At 40.7% G+C, this 20730-nt stretch overlaps 2 protein-coding genes across 2 annotated transcripts in view; one reads left to right on the top strand and one right to left on the bottom strand.

The window, feature by feature from the left end:
• The first annotated feature begins 1313 nt into the window (after positions 1 to 1313).
• On the top strand, positions 1314 to 16524 carry man1b1b (mannosidase, alpha, class 1B, member 1b). Its single transcript, XM_079222969.1, has 14 exons — positions 1314 to 1426; positions 2223 to 2322; positions 2948 to 3051; positions 3887 to 4014; positions 4103 to 4212; positions 4392 to 4568; positions 4994 to 5142; positions 6471 to 6659; positions 8446 to 8636; positions 11781 to 11901; positions 12866 to 13060; positions 13331 to 13462; positions 14091 to 14242; positions 16393 to 16524. Exons 1-14 carry the CDS (start codon positions 1322 to 1324, stop codon positions 16412 to 16414), a joined length of 1875 nt encoding a protein of 624 aa, XP_079079095.1. The 5' UTR covers positions 1314 to 1321; the 3' UTR covers positions 16415 to 16524.
• dpp7 (dipeptidyl-peptidase 7) overlaps positions 16400 to 20730 on the bottom strand; it is a 9216-nt gene continuing 4885 nt past the window's right edge. Inside the window, exons 7-12 of the mRNA XM_079222159.1 lie at positions 19900 to 19960; positions 19413 to 19531; positions 18104 to 18260; positions 17634 to 17698; positions 17480 to 17550; positions 16400 to 17392 (exon numbers count right to left, since the gene is read on the bottom strand). Coding sequence (XP_079078285.1) covers positions 17281 to 17392; positions 17480 to 17550; positions 17634 to 17698; positions 18104 to 18260; positions 19413 to 19531; positions 19900 to 19960 — 585 coding nt within the window. The 3' untranslated portion in view covers positions 16400 to 17280. The remainder of the gene's footprint in view (positions 17393 to 17479; positions 17551 to 17633; positions 17699 to 18103; positions 18261 to 19412; positions 19532 to 19899; positions 19961 to 20730) is intronic.

Below are 20730 nucleotides of genomic sequence, written 5' to 3'. Positions count from 1 at the left end.
ATTCATAACTGTTAAATATATAAACATGATTTAATTCAATTCAGTTTACTTGTATAGCCCAAAATCACAAATTAGAAATGTGTCTCGCATTATAATCTGAATAACTAAAAAGAAAGGGATGTTTTATGTTTTATTTTAAAACATATGCATAGTTCAAAGCACCTGTAAACTAGTACAACGTGGTGTTTAGGATATTTCGAGGTCCCTGAAGGCAGCATTGGTGCACCTGAATCAGATGTGTGGTCAGTGAGCAAGACATCCTCAGCTACAAGTGAATGATGTTGAGGAGGATTGTTTTTCCTGGTCTATGAAACAGGTATCAAACTAAGACTAACGGATTCCGGTAATAGTATCGGTAAAGTGTTAAACACATGCGGAGACTCCTGCGGCTGTTTCATTAACGTCGACATAACCGCAGTTTGCCTGCTGTTAACGTTAAGCTACTGGTTGGACTGGTCGTACATCTAATGTAACGTTAACGCTGGATACAACACAAGCATAGACGGTTTACAAGGTAACGTAATATCAGTTCAATTGTTTTTCCCCGGACGTCCCCAGCAAAAAACACCGTTTTATCTTTAAAATAATGTTTATGTTGTAACGTTACTTAGAAAGGATGCTCAGCTGTTAACAATGGTGCTTCAGTTGTGGTAGGCCTCAAGCTATACCTCGGTCTAAAGTTGGGCTGTACATCCGCCAAAACATTACTTCAAGCCAGTGACGTGTAGGCAAAGTAACGTTAGCCGCTACGGCGGGGGGGGCTTACGTTACACCGGTGTTTACCACTTGTGTGAAAATGTCAAATAACGTTAGTATGTTGTTACGGTTCTTTAGTAAGCTAGTACCCCCTGCACAAGTTATATCGAGTGAATAAACTGTGTATATCGATAACCAGTTTACATTTGGCTAGGTTAACGCTATCGATTAAATAAGCCTGTTGATTAACACCTGGCTTTGGTCGCGTTAGCAGACTGGATGATAGCTTTATAGCTAGCTGTGCTTTACAAACCACCAACATATATGCTTGTGTTGCTGAGAATCACGGTTACAGCAATTTACGTAAGCGTGAAAACCTAAGAACGGTTTTCTCTGCAAATGCTGTTAAAACAGTGCGAAACTCTCCTCTCCATATCTGACTATATTGTGTTAATATATAGTCATATCCCAAGCACACCTCTATTTAGCAGCCAGGCTCACTTGCTAGCTGCATCTTGTCCCCCGAGCTCGCTTGGACCCGGGACAACACCACATCATCTCCATCCAGCTCAGCTCTCCTCTCACACTACTCTATAATCTCTCCTCCAGGGTTTAGGTAACAGACATGCACCCACCATCTCGACAGGACTATATATCTATAAGCTTAGCTGGACAAGGTGGTGGAAGTTACAATAACAGGAAGCAATGGAGGAGGCAGTCCTGCTGGAGGGTGAGTCGCATCTATGAGCTCCTCACAAGAGCGTTTCTCCTTCTCCTCTCGTCTTCAAGTGCTCTTGTTTCCCCACTTTCCTAAGACCTGATGAGAACACCACTCTCGTGTATTGCCCGTGCTGGATTTATTTGCTTATATATTTGCCAACAAATGGAAAAATATATTGTGGATCTGAAGAGTGCGTCTTCCTCAACCTTTTTTGTGCTGTAATGCAGGGTTGGGTGCTTATGATGAAAGTGTACTTAAAATATAATCTAAGGGTTGGGTCATACAAGAAAAGTGACAATGCAGTGACAATGGCTGCAAAAGTATTGAGTATGAGGCGGCTATAAATATAATTTAGAATGTATGTTTATTTGTTAGTCCATCTATTAGACAAATAGAAGGAAATATTGCATTTTTTAGAACCCACCAACAACTCTCATACATAATAACAGTACCATGTCTGGTATTGCATTACCACACAGAAAGGAAAAACGGTGGTACATCAACAGAGCATAGTGTTTAACTGTCACTGGCTTCACTGAGGATCAAGGTATGTTATTAGAAAGCCCAAAATAATTCAGTTATTAGGTGTTCTGTACCTCACATGATCAAAACACTACAGGAGCTCTTCATTTAATGTTCTGTTCAAAACTTATAGCATTATACCTCAAATTCATTCAATTTGAGTGATGAGACCTGTTGATTGCTTGTTTGGGCTAGAATAAGTCTGCTCATTTTTAACAATATAAACTATGCATGAGCTGTATAGAAGTTATTCTCCATCTTCCTCTCTTCTGTGTGTCTACAGAAATGGAAGCAGCTGTCCAGGCTGCAGCGGAGCCTTATCCTCGTCATCCTGTTTATCTGTGGAATTGCTTCCTATCCTGCTGTGACTGAGCACCTCAGAGGTAAGGCACATTAAACATTAAACATTTCCCATTGTTAGAGATGGTTATCCTTCCACCTCCATACTGCTTATCTTATTGATTGAGTAGTTATCGGTTCGCTTCTTTATCCATATCTTTATCATTTATTTTTCATTACTACATTTATTTTTGATATCTATCTATTTAAATGAATTCAGATGCACGGTTGAATTGGATATTATTTTTAGAGCAGCAACAGTAATGTTTACAACAACAAAGTCACTATATAATACAACTAATTAAAATAATAATAATATTCCTAATAAAAAAATAATATCCCTGAAATCCCAAAACTGGTTTGGTTTGTCTACTTTATTTGTACCCATTAGTAGACTTGGTTTGCAGTAGAAAGCTTAGAAGTAGAAGAATTATCTGTCAGTCATGTCATGAGCCTCATCCACTGGCATGCTGTCAGAACCACTTAGTAGTTGAGTTGTTAAATGCCAACAGAATAGAATAGTCTTTGTTAAAGGTGCATATTGACCATTCATCACTTTGTGGGGTTCTGATCGTAATCATTAGGCCAGCCTGCCCCCCTTGAACGATGTTACTGCACTACTGTAATAATTTGATACTCAATCTTTTTGTCTGTTTTGAGGCCATTCAGATGGAGTCCAAGACGGTAACAGCGTCCTGATGACCGTTATTCCTCATATGTTGCCTGAGCCTGTCAAACAAGGCCAACCACCACTACCAGAACAAACCTCCCAGGTTTATATTCCTCTGCTTGTTTTCTTTAAAGGGTAGCACATGGTTTATAAAAGGGAGTGCAGCACCAAGTGTGGAACATGTTCCTTTTCTGATTCCTTTTTTTTTAAATATTTTTTAAACGAAAGATCCGAGAGGGAAGTGAGAACACAAATAATTTGATCAATCTTCTTTTCTGATTTTAGGGTCTTTATTTCCCCTTTCTTCGATAGATAGAATGGATAGACTAGAAAGGGAGGGAGAGGGCACGACACCAGCAAAGCACCATAAGTAGGAACTCAGCCTTGGTACATAAGGCACCCGCTTGCTCAGGTGATCTATTTAAAAAAAAAAAAAAAAAAAAGTTTTGGTCTAAATTGTTTTCTTAACTGTGTTAAAACTTAATAATAAAATAAGTTCCTTATTTAACTATTAATTTTTTTCATCTGGAAAAACAAGCGGAGAAAGAAAGTTGTCAGGGGAAATGAAAGTTGTCAGAATCATTTTTATGTTGTAATACTAATTTTGGCCACAAAAGGCTGAAGTGCACCACTACCCCATATTCTAAAACGAACTATGAACAGGGTTTTCCATCAGCGCTGGCTGTGGGGTAGAAGACTGGACATTAAAACAGTTCAAACGGACTACGTTCTTACTGTTTCTACTTTTATTGTGACTTCTTGCCCTATTGATTGATGAAAGGGGAAACCCAACTCAACAGGAGGTGTTAGCCAGCTAGCATCACCACCAATCAAACTGTTGGCGCGAATATCGTCCAATAAGGATCAGTGACCGATTGCTTGAAGCATCATTCATTTAATTGTTTTAAAAGGTTGTTAATGTTGCCCATTTGTCACAGAGGAAATTATCCAAGAAGAGAGGACTGCCCGTTCTTCAGAATCGTCTTCAGAAGAAGGGAAATGCTTCAGACACAGTGGTTGAGGACATGGCAGCTGCCGGCAAGAAAGAAGAGGAGGGAGTTATCAGGTGAGACTTGCAGTGTGATCACCTGACTCAACTAAAGTTATTTTTGTTTACTTATTTGTGTTATTTCTTAATCCTGGGTGACTTTCAGCTGGCATGGGGCAGTGATCGACACTGAGCAGGCCACAGAAGGCACCAGGGATGGGGAAAATAAGGAGAATTCACCTGCCAACCAAACAGGACAATTATCAAACAAGTCAGGTATGTGCTGTTTTATTCACAACTTTCTGTGTTTAACTAAATAAAAACAATTCTATCATAGTATTTAGAACGCATGACTGTGTTTGAGTGTGATCATTAATTTGAATATCCACTTTAAAATATCATTATAACATTTTAGTGTGTCTGAGTCACATCTTGTGTGTATTGTGTTCCTGAAGCTAGCTGCCTGGAATTGGTGCTGGAAGCTTTCCTACATTCATGGAAGGGTTATAAAGACTTTGCTTGGGGCCATGATGAGCTGAGGCCCCTCTCCAAGTCCTACAATGAGTGGTTCGGCCTGGGTTTGACGCTAATCGACGCCCTGGATACCATGTGGATCATGGGGCTAAAAAAAGGTAGACTGACCTTTTGTGCCTTCCAACTTTTACTTTTTACCTCCTGACTGCTTATTGCTGTAAAACAGTGGTTCTCAACTGTTTTCGTGCTAGCGCCTTAATCAATTACAATGTTTAATGATAGTTTTTAAGGATATAACACAGAATAAATTCTGTGTTATATCCTTAACAACTATGTAATTGTGTACTAAGTAACATATTTGATTGAAAGAGACAGTTGAATATCATGAGTTTTCGTTTCCCAAGGAGCAAAATAATCTTGAATTTTATGAGTTTTTGTGCATCCTTATGGGTAAAATGGAAATTCTTTTTAAAAATGAGAAGAAAATCATCTCAACTGCCCTTTTCTATATGGATTGATGAAATTATTTCAAATTGTATTGCTTCATTTAGAAATGGCACTGTATTTATTTTGTATTTTTCAGAATTTGAAGAAGCAAAGTCATGGGTGGCCACAGAGCTCACATTTAACAAGAGTGTAGATGTCAACCTATTTGAAAGCACCATCCGCATTCTTGGAGGCCTACTGAGTACCTACCATCTGACTGGAGACACCCTGTTCCTGGACAAAGCTGTGAGTCAACACATGCACTCGTTTCTCAACTGCAAGCTTAAGTACACTGAATAATGCAGATAGCAGCACCCTCAGTGTGCAGACACAGATGTATACCTCACAAATGTTTAGCCTGTGTTTTGAGCATCTCGATCCTGAGTCCTCACCATCCACCTGTAGGTGTTACCCAGGCTGTCGAATAGAAAATAAACGGTCTACATTCAAATCAAAGTTGTGAAACATGAAGAATGGAACTTTGCTTTTAGTGAGATACAACAGCTTTGAAGCTTGTGTGTCATCACCAAACACCCCCCAAAAAACTTTCATGGGGAGAAAAAGGGAGGAAAGCTTCAGGAGAGCAACAGAGGAGGATCCCTCTATCAGGATGGACAGAAGCAATAGATGTCATGTGACCAGAATGAACAACATAACAGAGTTACAGCACATTCAATGCATATGAAAGAAATGATTAATATAATGAAAGTAGTAGGCATGATTAAAAAGTTACAACTACCAAAAATAACAACAGTGGATATAGTAGAATAATAATGATAACAATATAGTGGAATGATAATGCATATAAACCCAGTTGCTTTAGATCCCAGCTTCCAATACCTGCTTGTGACTCTGCTGATGTGGATTCAAGTGATGAAAGGCAACTGTTAAATGAGCATTTCACTCATCAATACCATTATTAAAAACTCTGAAAATAACAAACTGCAACTAATCTCCTGTTTCAAGGCGTTCTAGCATATTAGCCTCCAAATTGGACTGGGGAGCATACAATGTTAATTGTAGTGTGAAATGGTCTCTTTGTTTACTTTACTAGTTTGTTTACCTCTTTTCTAACAATGTGTAGATTTTATTTTTTTTATTTTTTAATGTAGGAATAAATACTGCAACAAATGTTTATTTTAATTATCAAACCCAAAGGTAGTAAGTCGCATCATATATAAGACACTGAATCTTGACATTTGATAAGATGCAACATGAAAATGATTTAGGTGTTTGTGATTGGGAAAAATATTTTAACACTTTTATTGGTACTTTTGCAGATTCATCTTCTGTTAATTGACTAATGGTTTCATCTGCAGAAATGCTACATTAAGCATATTTTTTTAACATTAAACCGATATTGGTTTGCCATTACTGGCTTTTTATTACGAACATTCACTTAAGCAAACTACGTACACATGGCAAAGATTTGCACCACAATAATGTTTAAAAAAACTAATTTACAGGTCAATTCATTAATATATTTAAGTCCGTCATGGTACACTTTCATTTGTGATTATTCATTGCCTTTTAGCTGCAAATGCCTGCATGTAATATGCATTATTTCTCTATAGAAGGACATTGGCTCCAGGTTGATGCCAGCTTTCAACACTCCGTCCAAGATCCCCTACTCTGATGTGAACATTGGGAGAGGCACAGCCCACCCTCCTCGTTGGACCTCCGATAGCACTGTGGCTGAGGTAACGAGCATCCAGCTGGAGTTCAGAGAGCTCAGCCGCCTCACACAGGAGCCACAGTACCAGGTAAGTGACCATGACATACAACAAGTTCATCCAGGCTCTGCTCAGAAAGAGGTGCTCAGCTTTCCATTTGTCATTTTACTAACCTAACTTAGTGTCAGTATGTGTCTCAAAGGAGATGAGACCAAAAATAGACATAGAAAGCAGGGATGTTGCAGGTGGAAATGAAATGTATTTAGTATAGCCCCAAATATAAACTCCCAGGACCTCACATCAGTTCAGTAAAAACTCTCCCAAAAAAACCTTTAACATAACAGAGTTACAGCAGCTTCAATGCATATGACAGAAATTATTCATATAATGAGAGTAGTAGGCATGAGGAAAAAGTAACAACTACCAACAGTGGATATATTAGAATAATGATAATAAAAACTGTATTGGTTTTGACAATACTAAAAACTAATAATATTGATGATATTCAGCAGGAGGTGTCGGACAGGACCAGGGCCCAGATAAAACCACGATCCATGTATACCTGTAGTCTTTGTAAAGCCAATTCAAAGAGTCGACTGTTTGAGACTAGTCTGTCATGAAATAGAAAAATGGTTCACACCCTCTAATCAGACCACACCTCCTCATCATCTATCGCTTTTACTTTTTGAGTAACCACTGCAGGTCGCATTATGACTGCAGGTCGCATGCGACAGCGGTCCACGGTGAACTGGTCTCTGCTGAAATCTGCATGATTTCATCTGATTTCACCAGAATAATCAGACAATCTTCTCACTGATTGTCTGATTTGTAAGTTGCATAAGAGTCATCAGTATTAGAATAAGACCTGTAACCAGTTTAAAGTTGCTCACAGTAACTTCAATGAAAAGATTCTAAGCCAGTATTCCAGTGATTTTGCTGCATGACCAGAACATGTGAGCATGAGTGGCTGGGGTTGATTTGCATGCAGAGCCCAAGGACACATCGACATGGACTAGCGGAGGCGGGGATCGAACCGCTGATCCTCCTCTGATTGAAGGACTGCTCTACCACCGAGTCACAGTCGCACAAGATAAACAAATAAAGATGCTAACAACACTAACCATTCTGATAGTTGATGAGCAGTATGCTCAACCTAGCACAAATGTGAAATGAGGCCAGATCCAGAATGTCTCAATAAGGGAGAAGGAATAGATGTGTTGTCATACTTTAAAGCCTGTTTGGAGGGAAGCCTTGGGGAAAAACATCTTTAAAAATACAAAAATTTTAAGTTGGTGACATGGAGCTGGGCTTTCAATACTAATAGAGAGAGAGAAGTGATGCTGCAGACTTGACTGTTGACTAACTGTTTAACGGTACTGTGAATATCCGATGTATCTACCGTAGTTTATGTTGTGTATAATCGCTGTGGTTAAACGGCAGACGCTCTTATTACATTTTCTGTTCATTTGTGCTACAACATTTGGTCGACGATATCATAAAAAATAAAAAAAACTCCTGCACAGTCTTCTTCACTTACTTTTTATTAATTGACGTTTTTGGTCAGTTGACCATCATCAGATTACTTTCAAAGATTGGAAAGCACATCTTAATTAGGTTAGTAAACCCACGTGGACCAATCAAGTACCATAAATATATCTTTGCACATAAGCCAACAATATGATGGAAATAAATAATTAAATAGAAAGCAAGTGAAGAGAACAGTGTGTAGAGTTTTGTTGTTCTATATTAAATCCCCTGGTATAATGTAACTCATTGATACCGCCCAAGCCTGCAGGTGAAGCTATTTTGAGTCACTTAATAAATGTCATAAAAGCCTTGGTTTAATTCATCTGACCTTTTGACCTTGGTTTTCTAGGCTGCGGTTGCTGAGGTTATGAAACAGGTCCACGCGCTGGACGGGAAGCTGGATGGTCTCGTGCCCATGTTTATCAACACAAACAACGGACAGTTCACCCATCAAGGCATCTACACACTGGGAGCCAGAGCAGACAGCTACTATGAATACCTGCTGAAGCAGTGGATCCAGGGAGGCAAGACGGAGAACCAGTGAGTCAGACTTAAGAAACTCTGTGTCCACACTCTGTATGTCACCATTTGAAAGGTAATACTTCAAAGGGCCCTGAAATGCCCGAAGCGTGATGTCTTATTTCTTGTTTCTTATTTCTATTCTTAAATAGAGTGGTTCCATCTCAGGGACAGAGCCCAAGAGGAACTGTCACGGTATTTATAGTGCCAGAAAGGTTCTGTGTCTTTTGAGACATGGTGATTTCCCGAGTAGCAGGTGCCTGTGGTCACAATGTGCTCAAAAGCGTGTTTGCGGTTACAGCTGCATAAGTTTGCAAAACAACAGCTGCAAAGCAGCCGGATACCATCTGCTATGACCATATTTAGACGTGTCTCTTCCATATGCCTTTGTCATATATAAATGTCATATAAAAACAGAAATGTATACTACAGCGTATTAATGCAGCATGATGTTTTACTCAAAGCATTTATAGTTTAATGCAGCGTGATGTTTTACTCAAAGCATTTATAGTTTAATGCATATTAAAGATTTATGAAGATGAAAGAACTCAGAAAAAGAACTCAAAAGGAAAGAACTCGTATTTTACATATCCCAATCCTCAACAATGCACATCCCATTCCAGTTTGTAATGTTTCCAGTCAGGATGCTTTCTATTGCTCCTCTTTAAAAGTTAACAACAACTTGGCATGGGAATTTTGAATTTTCCTCAAATGGGATATATCTTGCTCAGTTTCAGGTTCATCTTTGTATTTTGGGTTTCTGCTAGAATATGCCTTAAAGTTAAAAAAAAAAGCACTTTACATTTGGATATCTGGTCTGTGATATGAATACCCACGGTCTGAAACATTCCGTTGTAGCGCCTGGCTTTTTAGCCCCTTTGCCGAAAAAGCCCAGTCTGAAAATATGATGTACTTTTCAAAGGGAATTCTCAATGGAATATTTTCTCACGAGCCTGCATGGGAAAGAGGAAGATGAGTCAAATCTGAATGTTTTGTTGAATCACATTTTGTCTGATCTAGACTGCCCACAAAATCCTGACTGGTTGTCTTATGTCCAGATACATACATGTACATGCACAAGCACTGAACAAGTGGGTTCTTCATTTAATGTCCCTTATGAAACGGCTGTTTATGAGCTTTCTTCTCCAGGATGGAGATGTGAGGACCATGTCAGTAGTTTGTGATGCTGATTCTCAGGAACTTAAAGCTGTTAACTTGCTCCATCTCAGCTCCATTGATGTAGACAGGGTGTGTGTCTTCGCCTCCTTTTCTCAAAAATCACCAATCAGCTCCTTGGTGTTACTGACGTTGAGCAGCAGGTTGTTCTCTGAGCTCCACTCTGAAGGCTGTTGATTTCCTCTCTATATTAAGTCTCATCGTTGTTTGTAATATGGCAGATGACTTTAGTGTCTTCTGAAAACTTCACAACAGAGCTCTCTTCATGTGTGAGGTCATGGCTGTACAGCATGAACAGGAAGGGTCTGAGCACACAGCCCTTGGGTGCTCCAGTGCTCAACAATAGAGTAAAGAAGGTGTGGCTGCCTGCAACTAGATGTTAGGACTTCATCACGAACCGCATTCTGGTACTACACTCTAGGCGTCTAGGTTTACCAATCGGTATTGTGGGGGAGATCGTGTTGAATACTGAACTGAAATCCGCATACAACATTCTGAGGAAGGGGTTTTCAAGAGGTGTGTGGAGGACAGGTGCATCTCTACTAGAATAGTTTCATTTCAAATGGACCAATATTAGACTTCATATAAAATACACTATCATCAAGTGTCTTATGTAGAGATATAACTGTATTTTCTTTCAGCACTGGCAGCATTTGGTTACTTTGACAGTAGGACTGACGAAAGATTACAAAAGTGGAACATCAATCCCCTCCAGACACTCATAAGCACTCCAGGGCATAGACTTAGATCAAGCAGCTTTGAATGTCTGAGTCATCTGTTGGAATTTCTTTTTTTCTTTTTTTAAATCACTACTGGGTTTTTGACCTATATTTGTTGGCATGTACATTGGATTCAAAATGGCAGTCAACGGAAGATTTGATAATGTACTGACCATCAAATATATGTGATGGTCAAGCTTCAGGCAATAAGTATTACTAGAACAATAATCTGCTTCATATCTGTTTTGGGATAAACAATCTTTATTGTATATTGCATAGGAAACTGTGTGATTTCTGGATGAATTCACAACCTATGTTCACAACCTATGTTCTATACATCTGGAGCCCTGGGGAAGCTAGATATGCATTCTTCTCCATGTAGTACTCTGGTTGAGGATTCTCGTTCTGCACACAGTCTGCCGTGTTCAGGCTCGTTAGAATTTGTCGATAATAAAGACGACGTGTTCAGCCCCACGGATGCTTGCTAAAGATTGCAAGGGACGGGCGCTGCTGCAGTGCTCTACACCAGGGAGCATGTATAGATTACTGGACCGGTCTGTCTTAAATTAAAGTTACACACCTAGAAATGACCTATATAAAATGATTCCTTTGATGCAAGATGTTATTTTAGTTGTTCCTTTTGGTTTTTGGTTGTTAATGTACAGTTAGACAATGTTATGAAGGTGGATTATGAGTGTTAAGGCTGCGATCTACTGAATCAGTCCAGAATCCATCAAGATATATTCAGGTACACAAAATAAAAATATATTTGGAAATTTAAATAAAATTTGAATTTCAAATTCCCACATCTTTTCATGCATTTTCAAGTCTTATCATACATACTTTCAGCTTGAAACTCAACCATTCATACTTCATGGGTATTATTTATTATTTTAAAAAAAATAATAATAATTCAAGTTTATTTGAAGTCTACATTACAGTTGTGTTTATGTTTAGTCATATGTGACATCAGCCTCCTTATCAAATCACATTGGGCAGAACCGGTTGTGTTGCACTTACATATCTGAAACGACAACACTTGACAAAGGCAGCGCATACCAGATCCACACTTTTAACTTCCACAATGTCTCCCTGTAAAGTACCGTAGTAAAGTATTCACACGGTCATTTCTAGTTGATTGCATTCAAGTCTCAAGAGTTGCGTTTTAAACTCTACGCCCTGTCGACTGTCACTGTGTGTTCATTTTGCAGATATTGTTCAACACAGAAGTTTTTTTTTGAAGTGTCATTCCGTGTCTGTGTGTTTTTAGACTCTTGGAGGACTATCTGCAGGCAATAGAGGGTGTAAAGAAGAACCTGTTGCAGAAGTCTACACCTAATGGCCTCACCTTTGTTGGCGAGATCTCACATGGACAGTTCAGCCCTAAAATGGTCAGTAATCAAGGTTTTCCTGCTGTTCTGTAATCTTATAACTGCATTTTCCTGTCAAAAGAAAATCAATTTGAACGCTCCTTCCTGTTGACCAAGTTGGTCCAAGTCTGTTCCAGTCTCGGGCCAATTTGTGTGGACAGTCGGCAGATACATTAATTAACTATGTCTTGTTGAAAGACTGTAATGTTTGTCTTAAGTGTCCAAAAAGGGAAGTTAAAGGCTAACTAGTGTGGTGTTCTGGGATGGAGGGTGGTGCCAAATGTATTTTCGAACATATTCATCTATAGCCTACAAACTGCATAACAGTCGCATCACCATTCAATATGACATCATGAACACAACCTCCTTCACCACATAAACCCAAAAAGTCAAATCAATACCAAAGCTAATAAGCAGGACAAAGACATTCAAATCACAGGTAGGCGTAACGAGCTGGCGTCATCGGACTGATTTTAATCTGCATAAGTCGTGATCAGTGAGCCTGTATCAGATGACTGGGTCACAAGGTGATGGACAATGAGCTGAGTCATCAAAACAAAAGCTGTCGGACAACATCAAGAAAGTTGAAAACAGACACTGGGCGACTGGCTCAGTGGTGGAGCAGTGTCATCCTTCAATCAGAGGATCGGCGGTTCGATCCCTGTCTCTGTTAGTCCATGTCAATGTGTCCTTGGGCAAGACACTTAAGCCCAACTTGTTCCCGTAGCTGTGCCATGTCTCAGTGAAGGCAATGATGCAGCAGTCTCTGAAGTCCTTCTGAAAACCAACATTTCCCTGGAGTTTGTCCACTTTGTTCCAACAAAGTTGTTCTCAAACGATTCAAACATTCAAAACAAAAAACACAAGGATGCCAAACTCTCACTGCGCGTGCAGAGACCGGCAGCATTGGCTTCACTCAGCAGAAACATACTATAGTGGACTGTATCTAGCTGTCTGGTAACTTTTGGCCACTGGGTTTTTTTAGGACCATCTAGTGTGTTTTCTGCCGGGCACTCTAGCTCTCGGTGCCCACAACGGCCTGCCTGCTGATCACATGGATCTGGCCAAACAGCTGATGGAGACCTGCTACCAGATGTACATCCAGATGGAGACCGGCCTCAGTCCAGAGATTGTCCACTTCAACATGTATCAGGGCAGCACCAGAGACATCGACGTAAAGGTAGGGAGAGACGGTGTGGATACAGACCGTGTCCTCTTCTGCATTATTTTGCAAACAGTCGGAATCTTGTGCGGCATTGCCTCGATGTCTGTAGAAGAAAATAAATGTGAGCCAGCCTTCCCACTGATCACATGCATAATGTCTGAGGAGGTTAGGGGGAGTGTTCTACAGTAGAAATGCAGAAAATCTGCTTAATGTGACGGTAAACAATTCTGCAAAGGTGGTTCTTAAATGACTGTGTGTCCCTTCTTGTATTCACTATGATGATAGCTCGCAGACAGACACAACCTCCTACGACCGGAGACAGTGGAGAGTCTCTTCTACCTGTACAGGTTCACCAATGACCACAAGTACCAGGACTGGGGCTGTGAGATTCTCCAAAACTTTAACAAGTACACCAAGGTCAGTCAAATGAAGGTTCTCCTCACTGATCTTGCCGAATGAAATTAAGTAAAAGATCTGTCATATCAGCTGTCTGATGACATGATATGGTTTGGTAACATCTGTCGTCATTGGTTCATGTTACACAGCCTCATTCACCTTATTTTGCACGGCAGACATCACAAGATCACACAAAAGAAGTGCGTTGTTTGTGTCCGAACAGTCGTCTGCACCACTACACTACAGCCCCCACTGAAAGAACACTCAGTGGGCTGTCGGCTGGTGACGTTTAAGCCAATGATTTTTAAAAGGGGTGTTATACAGCAGGGACAGCTTTGAACACCACTACCACTTGTTGAAAGCACTCTCAGGTGAGGTTAAGGTTGGCGGCCTTGTGTCTGTTGTGCAGCAGAGGCTGTGATGGGGTGAAGGCCATGATTACTGTCCATGAGCTTCAATCGAGAAGGATGGAGGAGAACAAGCAGAACCCAACATGGGACAAAATGCCAGCAATGCATCTCAACAACTGTAATTTATTTGTATTCCCATCACATCTTAGGTGTCGATAAACAAACACTAATGGTGGTTAGTATCTAAAATGCATTGACTGGCTGTGGTAATGTGGACAAACCCCTGTGTTTCCCTTCAGGTTTTCTCTGGAGGCTACACCTCCATCAATAACGTCCGTGACCCGGACTACCCAAGCCCCCGAGACAAGATGGAGAGCTTCTTCCTGGGAGAGACCCTGAAATATCTGTACCTGCTCTTCTCTGACGATCCCAACCTCATCAGCCTAGACCAGTATGTCTTCAACACAGAGGCTCATCCTCTGCCTATATGGCCCTCTGCTGTGTGACACACACGCACACAAGAATTCAAAAGTGCACATGTAAACACAACAAACATCTCAGGCTTGGTCTAACACCAAGATAATCCTTCTGCCTCTGTGACTGGTAGTTGTTAAAACAAAAACCCTTAATGCAGACCACAGCTGGGATAAGCCTCCTTTTACTGATTAAGTGTTTGCTAGGTGCTAAACACCACAGAAAACGACGAGAGCCCAGTTCACTTTGTGGCCTTGTTGTTGTTTGTTTGTTTGTTTGTTTATTTATTTGACTGGTTGTTCTGGTTGCTTAGACTCTGGAAGAGAGGCAGAGGAAGGTTTCTGTCCTCCTGATCTCCCGTCAGCTTCAAAGAACAACCCGATTGTGACTTGAATCAAAATGTCTTAATCTCATGATGATGAGGGGTTTGAAAACTGATCCTTTCAGATTACAGCTGCTCATGATTTAGGCTTCCAGCTGTGTGACATAAAGCTAGTATCTGGACAGCAGACCTTTTGTAGCAAAACGTTCCCAGTGAGCCGCCAGCCGTCTGAACCACTTGCTGCCCCTCCAACCTGACCTGCTGACCCCTTTGTTCATGGCTGTGATTCTTACAGGGATGTGAGAAAAAAGCTGTTTGTGATATTGTCACTCAGTACTCTGGCTAGAACGACTCTCAGATGCTTGAAATAAAGCCAGAGCCTTCTAACGTCCCATGCTGCATTCATGACATCCAGGAAACGTGACTCTCTACATAAAAACCCCACTCAACCTCTTCCGGTCAAGCAGAAAACATTGCATAGAAAGCCTTCACGCTGCAACATGATGGATAACAAGAGCAATATTTACTGATGCAGTGACATGTATTCCAGGGTTGGATGATATGAGGATGAATCAACTTGTCATACTGGTAACCAGTGCTGGAGGCAGAATTCACACAAGTTCAGAAGCATCATAAGATAAATGTATTCAAAGTGCTATGGCTCCATATATAAAAGAGGATATGTCAACCCAGTCTGCCAACCTTCCTGGCAACCCCACATGATTATATATGTCTTTGTAAATTACTACATTAAGCCATTCATTAAAATCCAAAATCTGCCATTTAAGACACTTATAATCCTTTTTAATGTACAAATATTGGTGGGCGGGTTTTGTATCAATGCATCATATTCACTGTTTTACATCGTAATCTGAAAAGTAACCAGTACCTCAAAAGTGTACTTTGAGTTATCTGCTTGCCATGTATACTGCGGTAACTGTCACTTTTGTCTGACTGCTGCTGGATTTCCAAACAGATCAAAAATGTCCAATATGACGATAAATGTGAACGTCCCAATAGAACATGACAAACACTGTGATGCTGGATTTAGTCCATATCTCCTGCTCCTTACGTTCTCTCTTCTTCTCGCCCCTCTTTCTGGTCGCATGGCTTTAATTCCAGACTTGAATCCTAAATAAGTGCATCTGATCATTGTGAGCGGTGTTCACTGACTGACTAACTGGCTGACTAGGCAGAGCTGCTGTTCATAAACGCCACACAGGGGCCTGATGGGAAATGACCCCACCTCTCCCAAGCCGTTGTTTATTCCATATAACATGAATGCAACATCTGACTTTGGTCTGATTCCAGCAGGAAGCAGATGCATTCATGAACTGTGAAGCTTTTGTTTGATAAAGATGGCATCGATGATTAAAACAGCTGCTCTTTTTACTGAATGTTACATTTCATCCTTCATCTTCCTTGCTCAGGTGCGAGGATCATTTCAATAGAAATGAAGCACACTAATGAAAGGTAGAACGCAGGAAGCATTTGTAGTGTGTAGTAGCTGCAGCATGCAGTCATTCCTGTAAATATTACTAGTTTACATCATAATTCTACTTGTATTTGTTGAGTTATAGAACTTTATGAATTTTTATCGAGACCAAACCCATCTTGTATTTTTTCCTCTGTGGTGTTTTACGTGTGCCTGAAATGTTGCTTCAGACAACATTCAAAAGACAACTTTGTGTCCATTTCTATCCTTTCAAGCTCTTTGTTCCATCTACACACGTTGCTGCTTCACTACAGTATATGGTCATTGGGATCATCATATTTACTGAAGAACAACATTTGTATTTTTCCAGCATTCCCTCAAAGCAACTGTGAACATGCTACTAATCTCTACCTGGATGTCGTTTAGTGTAATTCCTGAGCCAAAGAAAAGCTGAAACCATAATCAGCCCTGGTGTTTGATACATAACGATGAGAAGCCATTCCTCCAAAGCCACCTGTCAGGAAAAACCAAGGACCGATTCTCAGTGCTTTTATAACTATTTCACCGGTTTGGCTTTTGAAGTCATTGATGGATTCACTTCTATCTTTGCAGCCACCAAGCAGTACACACTATACAAATGTCATTATGTAGTGGTTCAATGTTTTTTTAATAATTTTATTTTAAACATAGAAAATGTATTGTCAACGCTTGATTTCCTTTCATTTGATAAAACTGTAAAAAAAAAATAAAGAGATTTTATTAAACAGTAAAACTGTGTCGACTGTTCCATGAAGCCAGTGAGAAACATGTTCTAAACCATTTCAACATTCATTGGTTCCAGCTTCTTCACTGAGAATAGAAAGCGATTGTAACAGAAACATTTTGGTTTTTGGGCTGTTGGACAAAACAAAATGTTTATGAACCGTGTTCTATGTAATGCTTTTGCCTATGTGGCATTTGGAAACATGATGCACCTAATCTTTCATTTTTTTCCTGTAAATCTCCATGATTCATTTGGATTTTCCGCCATTCCTGCTGTGTTTGTAATGCACAGACTAACGTTCATGTTAAATTTATTTTGTATAGCCCAAAATCACAAATTACAAACTTGCCTCAGGGCTTGACAATCTGTATCCGTACAGCATCCTTGAACACGCTACATGTTGTACACCCACATAGTCTGCAGACAGGACTGGACAGGTGGGCGAGTGAGTCCACCTCTGTGGTCCAGTTCCACACACTGAAGGTGAACTGTGCTTTAAAGTGACCGCTGTAATCTGGTCCGCTCCATCTTCACCCACTGTGTGATGAGCTCTGCTTCCGTCTTCCTGGCCCTGATTACTGACTCTGGATCAGCATCATTAGATCCTCTGCATACAACGGATACATGATGTCAGACTTAGACTTGGACTTAAAAGAATAAATGAAACGTGAAGGACACCAACAGCTTGCTGTACCTCAGATCCAGATGATGGGCTCCTCCAGAAATGTTGATGGCTATCAATGTTGAGCTCAAAGACTTGCGCACCTAAACGGCAGAGAGCTGATTGACTCAGACTGAAAGCAGTGGCTTCATAGTTCAAAGTGCGCTCGCTCGGTTCAGTCTCTTACCCCTCCGTTTGCCCATGGGTCTAGATCTCCGTTGGAGAAGATGATGTTGCTGGCAGTGGAGAGGGCTGAACACAAGGGGAGAGCTCATTAGAAACACTGGTGAACACTCATTTCAAACAAAACACTGATGACATCTGACCGTCACAGGCATTGTTCAATATTTGATTCTCTCCCATTCCGACCATCCCTTTAGTTAGTCTGTGCCTCTTGTCCTCAGTAGTAGTGGCTCTTTATCTTTGTATGAGACATCTCACTTCCTGTGATTTCTGTATTTATAATATTTTCTTCTATCTATTCATTCTGTTTGTTCTCATCTTGTTATTGTTACTTTCATCAGTCTCTCCTGTAACTGCTACATCTGAATAACAATATATTGGGAAAAGTGACCACATGCCTCAATTCACCACTAGTCCAGGTGTTACAAACATGTCTAGTGAGTCTGCAGCAGCACAAGCCTCTCTGGAGCTCACCGTCACCCCAGAACTGGGTTTTGAGCCAGTCAGGTCGTGGAACCACACCCCAACGTTTGGCACAGTAGAGCTGGCGGTCTGTCTCGGTGAAGGCCATGGGGGGAAACATGTCCGTCACATTGTTGCTCTCGTAGCACAGATCAATCTCTGTGCACGCCTGCAGACACGTCATACACATACCACAAGTCAGAGTGAAGCGTCTTTTGTTTCTGAGGGATAACTATCATTTGTCAATTTCATCAAGTGAGAACATTCAATTACAAATGTCTGTGTAGGTTATTCTCATTCATGTAATAATGAAACGATCTCCTGTACTCAAGTTGAAGTGAGGTAGTTCTCCACTTTGACCGCACGTCCAGGCAGCACCGGTCCCTGCGAGTCAAACCTGAATCTGTAATGTAACCTCTCTGTCGGGAACGGGTTGTAAATGGTTTTCTGTATGCATGTGAAGGATGATGTCTAGACAAACTGTGGATGTAATTGGTGATGTACTGTGGGAGTCTGTATGCTATTACTTTCGCTATGTTTTGGATGGTTTGCAGTCTCTTGAATTGCTGAGTGCTGCGTATTCAAAGACTGATCTGACGTATGTTTGGTGAACCTTGAGATGATTTCAGGTGATGCCCTGTGTTTGTCTGCTGAGTGTTTTGAGGGGATTGAGTCTGTGGTTGACTTGTTTTTCCAGGATGAAGATATGACTCCTTGGCCAGGGTTAGTGCAGTGTGGTTAATTATGGCTTTGAGTTGGGACGAACTGAGTTTTGGTGAGGTTGAGTTTAATTATCTGATGTTAGACCAGGTGTCTATTGATGTGCTGCATGTTTGGAATTGTTTGGCAGCCAGTGGAATTGATTTGGTGTGGGTACAGTAGCAGAAGTCATCAGCAAACTGACATGTCCTATGGTGGGTGGAGGAGCGTACATGGTAAATTACGGTATACTTGTATATCTCTTTTCTAGTCTTCCGACCACTCAAAACATTTTAACACGTCATCATTCACACAAATCCATACACTGATGGCAGGGGTTACCATGCAAGGTGCCACTCTAACCATTCATACCCATTCACAAACTGCCGGCACAGCTTGCGGGAGCAATTTAGGGTTAAGGTTCTTGCCCAAGTACACATGGACTAGAGGAGCCGGGGATCAAACCGTCAATCTTCTGAGCCACAGTCATAAATGTATGAATGTGTTTGTACCAAGACTAAATGTATATTGGTATGCAGATGTGACATGATTTGATACATTGGTTGGTGTAGAGTCTGCACCAACTCTAAACATTTGGCTGATGTTGGGGCTTGTTGAGTACCTGGTAGTCCCAGGCCAGGCTGTTCAGACCCAGTCCACAGCCAGTGGGGTCGGCACACTCCACATACAGGCTGTAGAGGTCAAAACAGGGCAGCAGCCCGGTAGAGTTGTACACAATCCCTGCAGGATAGGATGGTGGACAGAAGTTACACACTTCACTGGAGGTTATGGAGCTTTCTAGTGTATCTGCCAGAGATCAGTGACCTTATATTAGGTTTAAGGCAAAATAAATGCCTTTTTCCATTCACTTCCATTTATTCTATACTCAATATTGCAAGTAAACTTTTAAATACGGAATCTGAAGCTGACCTCCAGCGTCCGCTGACATGAAATACATCTGATCGTTTACTTCCAAACTGTCCACTAGTGTCAGAAACCAAGATGTCCCTGACATGCTATTCATCCCTTTGTGCTAATGGCCATGTGGAGCAGCTTGTTCTGCACACTAAAGAGTCAGCTGCTGGAGACGCAGTAGAGGTTTCCTTTACCTACAGTGTTCCTGAGGCTGGTGAGCAGATCAGGTCCAGTCAGCATGGTTTTACAGGCCACCTGAAAAAAGTGAGGACATCACTGTCAGCTTCCAGATCTCAACCCCACTCTAATTTACATTCAGGTCGTTCTTTATATTAATTTCGCACGTATTAATATTATCACATATACTGTACGTAAGGAAAATATGTATATATCTTTTTTTTATAAATTGCATACCCTGTAGACTTGTCATTCATATAATTAATTTACATTTGTTACTTTTAAATAGTTTTTAGCTAAAATTGGCCATCTTGTGAGATGTCCCATCAGTGTTGATGGCAGATGTAGTGAAGTGAAGCGTTTGTTCCGTGTTGCTACACGGACTGAGAAAGCAGCGTCAGTGGTGGTGGCAGTGACTGGAGGAAGAACAGATGGTAGCTAGGGGACTTCCTGCTTTAGAGATGCCTCTCAAAAACATGAGCTTTTTCCTCGACGCTGGTGTTGCAAACCAGCTACATTTCCAAAAGCAGAAATCCACAAAGGGTGGAAAACTGTAGCTCTCCTCGTTGAGTTGATAGTGTCACTATGAGAGCTCTCAGTAGACCACGAACACTTTGACCCTTTGATCACTTTGAACACTTTGAATTTGGACACTTCTGAACACTTTAACCATTCACCTGGTGCAATATCCAACACGTGCAATACGTTTAAGTACTTTATATACTTGTTTTAAATTCAGTCTGTATATTTAATATTCTTCTTTACTGTTTTTTATTGTTTTCTATTACTGTTTATTTATGTTACTTGATTTTTATCTTTTATTCACTTGTGAGCAATGCTGCTGTAAT

Source organism: Taurulus bubalis (assembly GCF_910589615.1).
Source record: "Taurulus bubalis genome assembly, chromosome: 8".
Taxonomy (NCBI): domain Eukaryota; kingdom Metazoa; phylum Chordata; class Actinopteri; order Perciformes; family Cottidae; genus Taurulus; species Taurulus bubalis.
The sequence above is the reverse complement of the archived record's forward strand: the minus strand, read 5'-3'. Positions and strand labels throughout refer to the sequence as shown.